This window comes from Ranitomeya variabilis, chromosome 3 (assembly GCF_051348905.1).
Source record: "Ranitomeya variabilis isolate aRanVar5 chromosome 3, aRanVar5.hap1, whole genome shotgun sequence".
Classification (NCBI taxonomy): Eukaryota; Metazoa; Chordata; class Amphibia; order Anura; family Dendrobatidae; genus Ranitomeya; species Ranitomeya variabilis.
The window spans coordinates 112,135,312-112,148,941 of NC_135234.1; the positions used below are offsets into that span (position 1 = coordinate 112,135,312).

At 43.8% G+C, this 13,630-nt stretch overlaps 1 protein-coding gene across 1 annotated transcript in view; it reads right to left on the reverse strand.

Moving 5' to 3' along the window:
• Positions 1-13,630, reverse strand: part of BAZ1B (bromodomain adjacent to zinc finger domain 1B) — a 61,991-nt gene that overhangs the window by 23,395 nt on the left and 24,966 nt on the right. Inside the window, exons 6-11 of the mRNA XM_077294515.1 lie at positions 12,901-13,098; positions 8,003-9,653; positions 5,648-5,786; positions 5,270-5,391; positions 993-1,104; positions 785-883 (exon numbers count right to left, since the gene is read on the reverse strand). Coding sequence (XP_077150630.1) covers positions 785-883; positions 993-1,104; positions 5,270-5,391; positions 5,648-5,786; positions 8,003-9,653; positions 12,901-13,098 — 2,321 coding nt within the window. The remainder of the gene's footprint in view (positions 1-784; positions 884-992; positions 1,105-5,269; positions 5,392-5,647; positions 5,787-8,002; positions 9,654-12,900; positions 13,099-13,630) is intronic.

A 13,630-nucleotide genomic window follows, 5' to 3' on the forward strand; every position in this document is an offset into this window, starting at 1 on the left:
GTTTCCAAAGACGTGAAGCGATTAAGTGATCTAACCATTCTTCAGGCAGCTTCTACTTGGAAGCCACTCTTAGGCTGGAGTTGCACTAGACCGCAATACGGACGAGTGCAATGCGATAAAAAAGGACCTTTGGTGAGATCACGGTAATGTGATCATGATGTCACCTTAACTGCAGGAGTCTAGAGCAACTGAGGATAGACAGGCAGGTATGCAGTGCCAATGTTCAGGGTGGAGAGGCAAACTGGGCAATTTCTTAGTGATCCCACTCTTCGGGACCTCCAACGCTTCTATTTAGAGGTTAAGGGTCTTACATGACATGGTCATGCGTCCCTGAAGTCACCAAAAGATCCTTTAACTGTAGACATTTACTGTACCGTATAATGTACTGGAAAATTTCAAGTGCGGTGAAATAAAACCTCAAATCCTCCATGGCTTTGAAAGCTTTGTTTTCATGGCTTCACTGAGTGGCAAAACTGACCCAGAAGCATTCTTTCAAGTGAAAAAAAATGACAAGCTATTTTACTGATACCTGTAAAGTTGTGATTTTTCTGTAGCTTATGCAGTATTAGTAATAATAGTAATAGTAATATTAATAGTAATAGTTAGTAATTTTTCATTGAAAGGGGATAACTTGCTAACTTGAGAAGACCTACTTCCCAAAGTCGAGAATTGGTGGGAGCGTTCCGATGTTTGGGATGCTATGAATTAAAGTGGCACTTCAGTGTCCTGGCTTGTAAAGGCCAATTTTTGTGAAAATGAAGACTGTTTAGCAAAATAAAATTACTTTTTCTGTAGCCGTTCCTTCAGCTGACTCTCACGAAAACCCTGAGGATGCAAACAGTCCATCAGCTCATCAAACTCCTTTTGAGAATCACAAAGAAACCTAAAGGAAAACAAGGATATTCACTCAATGTAAGCAAACAAAAGCTCAGATTGATGGGGCAAAGCTCAAACAAAAGCTCCAATAGTGAAGAAAAACATGTGATACGCACCAAAGGTTCTGGCCCTGCTTAGGTACAGTGCTTTCTACTTGTGCATCTTCCTTTGGTATGGAATCATCTAGGCCACCAACACTGCTGTTGGCATCTTCGCTCTCCACGTTATCTGGCAAAGTTTAAGAGAAGCTTTATTCTAAGCATTTATAGCAAATTATACCTTGATATATCTCCAGTTACACATCACATTTTTTTCTGCTTCAAGGGTTTATACACATTGTATAGAAAGTGAATTTTTGTGAATTAGATTTTTTGGTTTGTTACCACTATGTTGTCAGTGAATGGAAATATTCTTATTTATATCCAGTGAAAAACTGGCGCCATCTAATACTTAAAGAGTTTGTTATGGTGAAAAGAGCGACAAAACAGTGAGGAATCAGAAAGATACAGTGTATCAGTAAGTACGGTGACATTTTAGTTTTACTGTAATCAGAAAAAAAAAAACAACACCTAAAAAAGGTTTGGCAGTTTTTTGTTTGTTTTTTTAAACTATTAGAATGTATCTGCTGCCATCATGTGGTGAAATTGTAAACTGCATATTTACATATCACCCAAACTGTCAAATTTAACCCCTTTACCCCCAAGGGTGGTTTGCACGTTAATGACCAGGACAATTCTGACCACTGTCCCTTTATGAGGTTATAACTCTGGAATGCTTCAACGGATCCCGGTGATTCTGTCACTGTTTTCTCGTGACATATTGTACTTCATGATAGTGGTAAAATTTATTTGATATTACCTGCGTTTATTTGTGAAAAAAACGGAAATTTGGCAAATTTAGAAAATTTCGCAATTTTCCAACTTTGAATTTTTATGCAATTAAATCACAGATATGTCAGGCAAGATACTTAATAAGTAACATTTCCCACATGTCTACTTTACATCAGCACAATTTTGGAACCAAAATTTTTTTTTGTTAGGGAGTTATAAGGGTCAAAAGTTGACCAGCAATTTCTCATTTTTACAACACCATTTTTTTTTTTTTAGGGACCACATCTCATTTGAAGTCATTTTGAGGGGTCTATATGATTGAAAATACCCAAGTGTGACACCATTCTGAAAACTGCACCCCTCAAGGTGCTCAAAACCACATTCAAGAAGTTTATTAACCCTTCAGGTGTTTCACAGGAATTTTTGGAATGTTTAAATAAAAATGAACATTTAACTTTTTTTCATAAAACATTTACTTCAGCTCCAATTTGTTTTATTTTACCAAGGGTAACAGGAGAAAAATGGACCCCAAAAGTTGTTGTACAATTTGTCCTGAGTACGCCGATACCCCATATGTGGGGGTAAACCACTGTTTGGGCGCATGGCAGAGCTCGAAAGCGAAGGAGCGCCGTTTGACTTTTCAATGCAAAATTGACTGGAATTGAGATGGGACGCCATGTTGCGTTTGGAGAGCCCCTGATGTGCCTATACATTGAAACCCCCCACAAGAGACACCATTTTGGAAAGTAGACCCCCTAAGGAACTTATCTAGATGCGTGGTGAGCACTTTGACCCATTAAGTGATTCACAGAAGTTTATAATGCAGAGCCGTAAAAAAAAACAAACAATCATTTTTTCACAAAAATGATCTTTTCACCCACAATTTTTTATTTTCCCAAGGGTAAGAGAAGAAATTGGACCCAAAAGTAGTTGTTCAATTTGTCCTGAGTACGCTGATACCTCATATGTGGGGGTAAACCACTGTTTGGGCGCATGGGAGAGCTCGGAAGGGAAGGAGCACTGTTTTACTTTTTCAACGCAGAATTGGCTGGAATTGAGATCGGACGCCATGTTGCGTTTGGAGAGCCACTGATGGGCCTAAACAGTGGAAACCCCCCAATTATAACTGAAACCCTAATCCCAACGGTAACCCTAACCACACCCCTAACCCTGACACACCCCTAACCCTAATCCCAACACTATTCCCAACGCAAATATAATCCAAATGCTAACCCTAAATGTAGCCTTAACCCTAGCCCCAACCCTAACCCTAGCCCTAACCCTAACGGGAAAATGGAAACAAATACATTTTTTAAATTTTTTAATTTTTCCCTAACTAAGGGGGTGATGAAGGGGGGTTTGATTTACTTTTATAGCATTTTTTTAGCGGATTTTTACGATTGGCAGCTGTCACACACTGAAAGACGCTTTTTATTGCAAAAAATATTTTTCACGTTACCACATTTTGAGAGCGATAATTTTTCCATATTTCGGTCCACAGAGTCATGTGAGGTCTTGTTTTTTGCAGGACGAGTTGACGTTTTTATTGGTAACATTTTCGGGCACGTGACATTTTTGATCGCTTTTTATTCCGATTTTTGTGAGGCAGAATGACCAAGAACCAGCTATTCATGAATTTCTTTTTTTTTTTTTTTTTGGGGGGGGGGGGGCGTTTATCCATCTTACCAAACACGGAACGGTATAAAGCAGTTTTATTCTTCGGGTCAGTACGATTACAGCGATACATCATTTATATCATTTTTTTTATGTTTTGGCGCTTTTATACGATAACTATTTTATAGAAAAAATAAAGAAATAATTATTTGAGGACTATAACTTTTTTATTTTTCTTTGATGACGCTGTATGGCGGCTCGTTTTTTGCGGGACAAGATGACCTTTTCAGCGGTACCATGGTTATTTATATCAGTCTTTTTGATCGCGTGTTATTCCACTTTGTTTGGCGGCATGATAAAGCGTTTTTTGCCTTTTTTTTACGGTGTTCAGTGAAGTTGTTAACTAGGGTGACAGTTTTATAGGTCGGGTCATTACGGACGCGGCGATACTAAATAATGACACGGCGATACTAAATATGAGTACTTTTGTTTTTTTTTATTTAAACGAAAATGTATTTATAGGAACAAATTTTTTTTTTTTTAACACATGGGAATATTTTCTTTATTTTTTACACCATAACATCGCCCCGGGGGGGGGGGCATGATGTTATAGTGTAAGATCGCTGATCTGACACTTTGCTGTGCACTGTGTCAGATCAGCGATCCGACGTGCACTCCTGGAGGCTTCCCGGCGCCTGCTCTGAGCAAGCGCTGTGAAGCCACCTCCCTTCAGGACCTGGATGCAGCCCTGTGGCCATTTTGGATCCGGGCCTGCTGCAGTGAGAAGGAGGTAAGAGACCTCAGAGCAACGCGATCACATCGCGTTGCTCCGGGGGTCTCAGGGAAGCACGCAGGGGCATCCTTGCGCGATGCTTCCCTATACCGCCGGAACACTGCGATCATGTGTGCTGGGGGTTAAGGTTATGTCCGTGACCGCTCCTGGCACATAATGCCGGATGTCAGCTGTGATAGTCAACTGCCACCCAGCCGCGATCGGCCACGTTCCCCCCGTGAGCACGGCCGATCGCATATGACATACTATCCCGTCGGTGGTCATACGGGCCCACCCGACCTCGACGGGATAGTACGTCCAATGTCAGAAAGGGGTTAAAAAAACAAAATAAGTCTTGTAAACTTTTTTCCATTTCCAATTTATATTTCAAGTTGCAGAACAGCGCTTCAAATGCAGGGAGGGAGAAAAAAAAAGAAACAGGACATACAGTTCTATAAATAACCCTTTCACCTCAGCCTGTTTTCACCATCCTGACTAGGCCAAATTTTACAATTCTGAACAGTGTCACTTTATGAGGTACTGACTCCGGAACGTGTCAATGGTTCCCACAGAGTCGAAAATTGTATTCATGACATTGTACTAACAACCCCAAAGAGAAAAATCATATTTTCTTTTTTTCCATCTAACCAAGTGGGCGACAAAGCGGGATTTGATTTACTATTTTGTTTCTATTTTGATCACTGACAGGGTCTATCACAGTGATCAAAAGGTATCAATAGGAACAATTTCCTATTGTTGCCAGGTGCCAGCCAGATCTCGGCAGGTGCACTGAATGGGGGACGAGATCTCTTCGCAGAGATCTCTATCTGCGCATGTGCCGCCTCCAGCAGCCATTTTCCCGGAGGCCACAGCATCAAGGCAATGGAAGTGAAGGGGCTCCAGGCTTTCAGAAAATGTCGGAGCCCTTGCACCAGTCTGGGTCATATCATTGCTGGACCACCAAACACCCCCTGTGACGCCGCTCCACCAGCGCCGCTGTTTCCGCCTCCCCCCAGAGTAAGCTGAATTCAGGACTGTAAGACGGACCCCCCCATTTGACGCATTCATCCCCCACCCCATTTTCCTTCTGAAAATTTGGTATGCGTCTTATGGTCCAGTGCGTCTTATAGTCAGAAAAACACAGTATAAAAAAAAGATATATAAAGAAATAAAATACCATCTTCTTCATTTTGCTCTTCATCCTCTTCTTTAGGAGGACTAAAGCTGTAATTAATACTGTCATGCACCCAGCCCTTCTCTATGAAAAGTCCAGGAGTTCCATCAGAGAAAAGCCAGTACCTGTAAAAGAACATTCATTCAGATGAGCTATGAAAAGTAACTACAAGAAACAATCATGTTCTAAAAGCTATCTGTAAGGTCAGGTTTACATGGCATATTCCGTGATCAATATACACACAGCGATGCCTGGGCTGACAGGTGGGGAATGGGGGTCCCCCAACCCAAACACATTTACAAGTTCGGGCATTATGGACTAACATACGCTGTGTGAATGTAGCCCAAGTCTAAGTCCATGAAACATTGGCCAAAACCATACCTATTATGGTTGCGATCGGTGCCAAGTGGTGACCTTCTCAGTACTTTCTTGGCTTTGGCTATACCTTCATGAAATGCTTTCTCCGCAGAGGCTCGATGTTTGCGCACCCTCTCCTCCTCTGCCTCCTTTTGGAATCTTTCTGCAACAATCAAAAGTGACATGTTTGTTGCCGCCTGACACATGAACTGTACTGTAGATTTGTAGTAAGGATCCACACCACAGATCTTTAACTTTACATGCAATGTTTTTAATCACAAAAAAAAAAAAAAAAAAGCAATCTCATCTTAATTTTTGTGTGCGTCAGCAAATGACAGAATCTTTAGGCTGTGAGTCCACTTTGCATTATTTTCTGCGCTTCAGCCACGTTTTTGCCGCAGCAGAAAGGCTTAAAGGGAACCTGTCACCCCTAAAATCGATGGTGAGGTAAGCTCACCGTCAGGGGCTTATCTACAGCATTCTGTAATGCTGTAGATAAGCCCCCGATGTTACCTGAAAGAGGAGAAAGAGACGTTAGATTATACTCACCCACGGGTGGTCCCGCTGCGGTTCTGGTCCAATTGGTGTCTCAGGTCTGGTGCCTCCCATCTTCATTCCATGAAGTCCTCTTCTGGTCTTCACGCCACGGGTGCGGCGCAGGTGTACTTTGTCTGCCCTGTTGAGGGTAGAGCAAAGTACTGCAGTGCGCAGGCGCTGGGGCCTCTCTGACCTGTCCGGAGACTGCGTACTACAGTACTTTGCTCTGCCCTCAACAGGGCAGACAAAGTACGCCTGCGCCGCAGCATGAAGACCAGAAGAGGATGTCATGGAATGAAGATGGGAGGCCCCGAACCGGACCTGAGACGCCCATCGGACCCGGACCGCAGCGGGACCACCCCTGGGTGAGTATAATCTAACGTCTTTTTCTCCTCTTTCAGGCATCATCAGGGGCTTATCTACAGCATTACAGAATGCAGTAGATAAGCCCCTGATGACAGTGAGCTTACCTCACCATTGATTTTGGGGGTGACAGGTTCTCTTTAAAAAAAAATAAAAAACGCATTCCCATGCAATCCTATGGGGTCTCGCAGTTGTGCCCATGCTGCGGTTTTTCCCGCTGCGGAATCACATAGCTGTAAAACCCGCAGAATGTTCATTATTTCTGCAGAATCGCAGCGACTCCGCCTCCATAGGTTTGCATTAAAACGCTCACTTTTCGCATGTGGCTATGCACACCATGCGTAAAGTGAGCGCTTCATGTGCGGATGGTACCCGAGTCTGGAGGAGAGGAGACTCTCCTCCAGGTCCTGGGTACCATATTCCTGTATTAACAAAAAAACAAAAAGAAGTAAAGTAAATAGGGATATACTTAGCCTCTGATGGCCCCCGGAGTCCTCCCGCCTCTCAGCAGTGCACGCGGCGGCTTCCGTTCCCAGGGATACATAGCGTGAATCACCTGAGATGACGTCACAAAGGTCCTTCACGCAAAGCATCCCTGGGAACGGAACGTACCGGGAGCGCTGCTGAGGAGATCGGGGGCCGTCTGAAGGTGAGAATAACCATATTTATTTTTTTTTTCATTATTTTTAAACATCCTATCTTTTACTATTGACGCTGCATAGGCAGCATCAATAGTATAAAGTTTGTCACACTTGTCAAGAACTATGCTTGACAAGTGTGACCAACCTGTCAATCACTTTTCCAAGCGATGATTCAAATAGCTTGCAAAGCGCAAGCATTCTGCAAGCTAAAAACGCTTGTGTTTTGCGGGAAAACTCATGCGAATTCCGCATGGGTTTTACCCGTGGCAGGGAGATGCAGAAATGCTGTGGACATTTCCGCAGCATTTCTGCAACGTGGGCACATAGCCTTATTCTATTTCAAGACAGTATTTTAGGGGAGGCCATGCAGAGGTAGGATTTTCAGCAGACATAAGACTATAGGAGTCAGTAAGTCATCTCCGGGATCAGTTTCTCATTGAGTTTTCTAGGCTTACTCTGTGACCTGCGAAGAAAGGAGGAGGTAGTGGGCGTGACCATCACTTACTGTTAATGATGTATCCTGTGGAATAACTCACAGGTTTCGTGTTAAAAAGTATAGGAGCGCTATAAAATGGTCAATTTAAATGCAAGTTTAACTAAAAATTTGAGAGAAATTTAGCTTCTGTTTTAATGATACATTCCTTTTAAAAATGGAGAGAAAAAAAATATCTATCTCATATCATGAAATTCCGCTATACCCCATTCAATGCCATAGTTACTATGCACACATCCCAGAATGGTAGAGCTGTAGTAAAATAATGCACATCTTAACTGGTGCAAAAACTAGAAAAAAAATAGGAGGAGAGCTTAACAAACCCCATTACAGCAGCATGGTTACCTTTTGTAAGTTTTTCATGTTCTTCCTTTTCTTTCTTGGCCTGCATGGCCTGTAGCCTCCTGCTCTTCACAGCACTTATCATATCCTCACATTCAGGATCTGCTGCTGTTTGTTCGGTTTCCTTTTCCTTCTCAATTTTTTTAGCTAACTGTTTGACCTGAGAGTCGTCCTCTTTGCCTTTGACTCCCTGCTCCTTTTTCCTCTGTTTCTGGGCACGCTTTTTATCATTTTCTTCTTTCAGCATTGCCAACCTCTCCTTCCACAGCTCACCTGTGCGTTGCTGCTGAGCATCCACATGGTCCTGAACAGAATAAGTCATGAGAATACGGTGGCAGACAGCAGCCAGGATATGAAGTTTCTCTTCTGTTGTGAGCTCAAAAAACTCAGAGTTTTCCAATTTCCCCAGGAACTCATCTTCAACTTCATCATCCTGGAAAACAGCAGATCCTTCACTGTCCTCATCTCCTTTTTCAGAAACATCACTTTCTCCAGCCGGGGAATCGGACTTACGGAGACAAAGACGAACAAGCTCAGAAGCAGAATGCAAGGTAAGTGGGATTTCAGACAGCCTCATACCCAGTTCTCCATAGTCTTCTGCGATCTCATCTTGCAGGAGGGTCTGTAGAAGCACAACAAGCACTCTGTTCAGATACATAAATCCACCCTTTTCGGCTGCAAGGGCCTCCATTAGGGAAACTGCCGTGACCGGGTACTGCCCATCTGGAAGCAGCAGGTCAGAGTAACAGCTTAGAAACTCTACCACCATAGCTACGTCGCCAAAGAGGGTATTGGGTAAGCCTTCAGGAGTATCAACCAGCTTAAAAGTCGGCAGGTTCTTGCCAGACAACTCGCGATCCTCAAACCGTTTCCGCTTTTCTTGCCTTTCTTGTCTTTCTTTCTGCTTGCGTTCACGGGCTTTTTCTTTGATACGAGCCTTTAATGCCTCTCGCTTCATCCGCATATGCTCCTCTCTTTCTGCTTCAGACATCAAAGCCCAGCGCTTCCGCTCCTCAAGGAGCTCGTACCGCTTCTGCACCAATTCTCGGAGCTCATCAGGAAGTCTGTTTCGGTCGTCATCAGAAAGAAGTCTGGTCGCCCTGGAAAGGAGAGCAGAAAGCGCACTTTTTCTGTCTTCACGATTCTTGTTCTCACGGTAGTAAGAAATTAGGTGGAGAGCTGTAGCGGAAATTCGCTTGTGCGACTTGCTTGCAGACTTAGGAGTAGAAGAACCAGTTTTTGCTGTTCGAGCAACTTTTGGGCTACCCTTTGCCATATCCAGCAAGGTCATCTGCTTAAGTTTAGAATTTTTTAGGTTCTTTTTCGAGGAACAAGCGCCGCCAGACATTTTCTGCCCATTGATTGCATTTTTCTTATTGCCCATGAGACTTTTCTTGAAACTGGCTTTCACTTTGGAAGGACTCACTATTTTCATTAACTTTTGGAGCTCCTCTTCAGAATATTTCCCTTTTAGGGGAGAGCCAGGGGATAATTTCTTTAGGTTTACTTGACACCATAAAGTTGGACCGAGTGGGGATTTTATGCCTTTAAAAGCATTTTTTGCACCTTCAATTTTGGCCTTTTTTGATGACCTTTGTTCAGGAGATCCTAAACTCTTCCTCTTAGTTGCTGGAGTTGGAATCGAAGTCATATACTAAAAAGCAAGAAGGAAAAAATAGACATCATATTACAGAGATAATGGCGGTACATACATGTACAGATTTTATTTACAGTAATCATTTTGTGTTCTCACAATGTTACATGGGGACAAAAATGCCTGCCAGTATTAAGACCATAAGCAACAATGGCAGAAAGGTATTTCAATTGCATAGGTTCCATAAAGACGGCATGACTTCCACACAAAAGAGATCAAGCAAATAAGTAGCACCTACCTTGTTAGTTATTATTTATTGTTATAGCGCCATTTATTCCATGGCGCTTTACATGAGAGGAGGGGTATGCATAATAAAAACAAGTACAATATTTTTAAACAATAAAAGTCATAACTGGTGCAGGAGGAGAGAGGACCCTGCCCGCGAGGGCTTACAATCTACAAGGGATGGGTGAGAATACAGTAGGTGAGGATAGAGCTGGTCGTGCAGCGGTTTGGTCGATCGGTGGTTACTGCAGGTTGTAGGGAGAGGTGGGTCTTCATGTTCTTTTTGAAGGTTTCCATGGTAGGCGAGAGTCTGATGTGTTGTGGTAGAGGGTTCCAGAGTAGGGGTGATACGCGAGAGAAATCTTGTATACGATTGTGGGAAGAGGAGATAAGAGGGGAGTAGAGAAGGAGATCTTGTGAGGATCGGAGGTTGCGTGCAGGAAAGTACCGGGAGACGAGGTCACAGATGTATGGAGGAGACAGGTTGTGGATGGCTTTGTACGTCATGGTTAGGGTTTTGTACTGGAGTCTCTGGGCAATGGGGAGCCAGTGAAGGGATTGACAGAGGAGAGAGGCCGGGGAATAGCGGGGGGACAGGTGGATTAGTCGGGCAGCAGAGTTTAGAATAGATTGGAGGGGTGCGAGAGTGTTAGAGGGGAGACCACAGAGCAGGAGGTTGCAGTAGTCAAGGCGAGAGATGATGAGGGCATGGACTAGGGTTTTTGCAGATTCTTGGTTGAGGAATGTACGGATTCGTGAAATATTTTTGAGTTGAAGTCGGCAGGAAGTGGAAAGGGCTTGGATATGTGGTTTGAAGGAGAGATCAGCGTCAAGGATTACCCCGAGGCAGCGAGCTTGTGGGACTGGGGAGAGTGGGCAGACATTTAATGTAATGGATAGGTTCGTTGGTGGGGGTCGCGTGAGACCGGGGAAAGATGATGAATTCTGTTTTGTCCATGTTAAGTTTCAGAAGTCTAGAGGAGAAGGATCAAATAGCGGACAGACATTGAGGGATTCTGGTTAGTAGGGAGGTGATATCTGGTCCAGAGATGTAGATCTGTGTGTCATCAGCATAGAGGTGATACTGGAAGCCATGAGATTCTATGAGCTGTCCCAGGCCAAAGGTGTAAATGGAGAAGAGCAGGGGCCCAAGGACTGAACCTTGTGGGACTCCAACAGATGGGGGGGGGGGGGGCGCGAGGTGAGGAGGTGGTGTGTGAGTGGGAGACGCTGAATGCCCGGTCTGTTAGGTATGAGGAGATCCAGGATAGGGCCAAGTCTGTGATGCCAAGGGATGAGAGGGTCTGTAATAATAGGGAATGGTCCACTGTGTCAAAGGCAGCCGACAGGTCGAGGAGGAGGAGGACAGAGTAGTGTCGCTTGCTCTTGGCGGTTAAGAGGTCATTGGTGACCTTAGTTAGGGCAATTATAGTGGGGTGGTGTGACCGGAAGCCAGATTGTAAGCGGTCAAAGAGGGAGCAAGAAGAGAGATGGGAGGACAGTTCAAGGTAGACATGTTGTTCCAGTAGTTTGGAGGCATAAGGGAGAAGTGATATAGGGCGATAGCTAGATACAGAGGATGGGTCAAGAGAAGGCTTTTTGAGGATAGGTGTGATTGAGGCATGTTTAAAGCTTGAGGGGAAAACACCAGTTGTTAGTGATAGGTTGAAGAGATGGGTTAGGGTTGGGATGAAGTGGGATGGGAGTGGGTCAAGTGCACAGGTGGTGAGATGCGATCTTGAGAGTAGAGTGGAGAGTTGATCTTCTGTAATGGTGGAGAAGTTGGTTTTGGAGGTGGAGGGCTGGGAAGTCGGGAGGAAGGGCTCTGGGGGTTGTTGACCAAAACTGTCTCTGATGTTATCAATCTTCTGCTTGAAAAATGAGCCAAAGTCTTCAGCGGAGATAAGTGGGGAGGGAGGAGGTGCTGGGGGACGGAGGAGAGAATTGAAGGTGTTGAATAACTGTTTAGGGTTGTGAGACAGGGAGGATGTGAGATGAGAAGTAGGTTTGTTTTGCTGTGGCGAGTGTGGTCTTGAAAGTAGTGATGGACTGTTTGAATGCGATGAAGTGCTCATTGGAGTGGGATCTTTTCCCATCTGTGCTCAGCAGCCCTGGAAGCTCGCCTCAGTTCTTTGGTCAGGCTGGTGTGCCAGGGCTGTCTGTTGATTTTGAGAGCTTTGGTATGTGTAAGTGGGGCAGCAGATTCCAGAGCTACAGCTATTGTGGTGTTATATAGAGCGGCAGCGTCATCCGCCTTGTGTAAAGAACTTATGTCTGTGAGAGGGAGGAGGGATTCAGAGAATGAATGTAGGTCAAGATGTTTAAGATTTCTGCGAGGGTGTGAAAGTTTGTGGGGTGGGGATTGTAGACATGGAGTGGAGAGGGAAGAGAATGTGAGAAGGTTGTGGTCAGAGAGAGGAAGAGGTGAGTTAGAGAGGTTAGATAGGGAGCAGAGGATCCAATCCAAGGAAGTGCAAAGCTAATGTCATGTCACAACCAGGCAATAAGCCAAACAATTGAGAGGGAAAAATCAAATCTATAGATTCCAACAGAGGATTGAAAAAAAAAAATCCAGTTTGAATTTATATGGAAATGAGGCTTAAGTGCTTTGGGAGCATCAAAGCACTTAAAAGCCTAGGTGGCTTTATTCACCAAACAATGCCACCTTTCTCTGACTCAAATTACACCATGTCCACTTAGACCTTCATATAAAGTACAAAACTTGGCTTTGAGAAGGTGATGCAGAAAATGTTTTTTTGACACACATGTAGCTTACCAAATGTTTCAGTTCCTTTAGAGAGAAAAGCAACGGTCCCATGGCAGATATTACATGTCATTTGGAGTTTACTATTGACAAAACTATGTGTAAGCAGCGAGACAGGGGATGGTTGGGAGTGGGCATTATTATAAAATGAAAATCAATAAAAAACAAACAAATTACTCTGTTTTTTTTGTGTAAGTTTTGATGTGACCAACGTCAAACTTGTGTGATGACGTTAATACGTGGGCCTCTGTTACTTACTTTATGAGGATCCAGTAAGAAGTCACTAAACTTGCTGGGTAGAGAATACTTTTTCACCAGCTCATCCTCAACCACCCAGGGAGCGTTCTCTCCGGTGCCTATTCTCAGCGAGTAATGGCGAATGAAGTATCGAAGTATTTCTTTATTGGGAGGCCGCTCAGAGCGGTATAGGCTGTCAACAGGAACCATGCTGATAATCTGAACAACAGACAAATTATTACAAAGTCACAATATTGCATGTGCAGGGTTTGTCCTCATTTCTAAATTTTGCGGAACTATTATAGCCAAAAGTCTCCATGGAGAAAAAAAAAACAAAACGTAATGTTTGCATCAGATTGCCTGTCGATATGCAAAAAACGGTAATTAGTTCTTACCGGTAATTGTATTTCCAGGAATCCACCTGACAGCACCATTGGAGGACGTCCTTCTTATCCGTAGTGGGACAGGAACCACAAGTTAAAAGGACCCTCCCCACTCCACCCATCAGTGATTTTCTAAGTACCACATCTGGATGGATGCAAAAAAGAGTTTATTTACAATTACACACCAATGTTACATCACATTAGTCAGTAGTAAAAGTTTGCAGTGGGAGGGAACTAGTAGTGCTGTCAGGTGGATTCCTGGAAATACAATTACCGGTAAGAACTAATTACCGTTTTCCAGTCCACCACCTGACAGCACCATTGGAGAATACCAAAGGATGTTAACTAGGGTGGGACTACTGCATGTA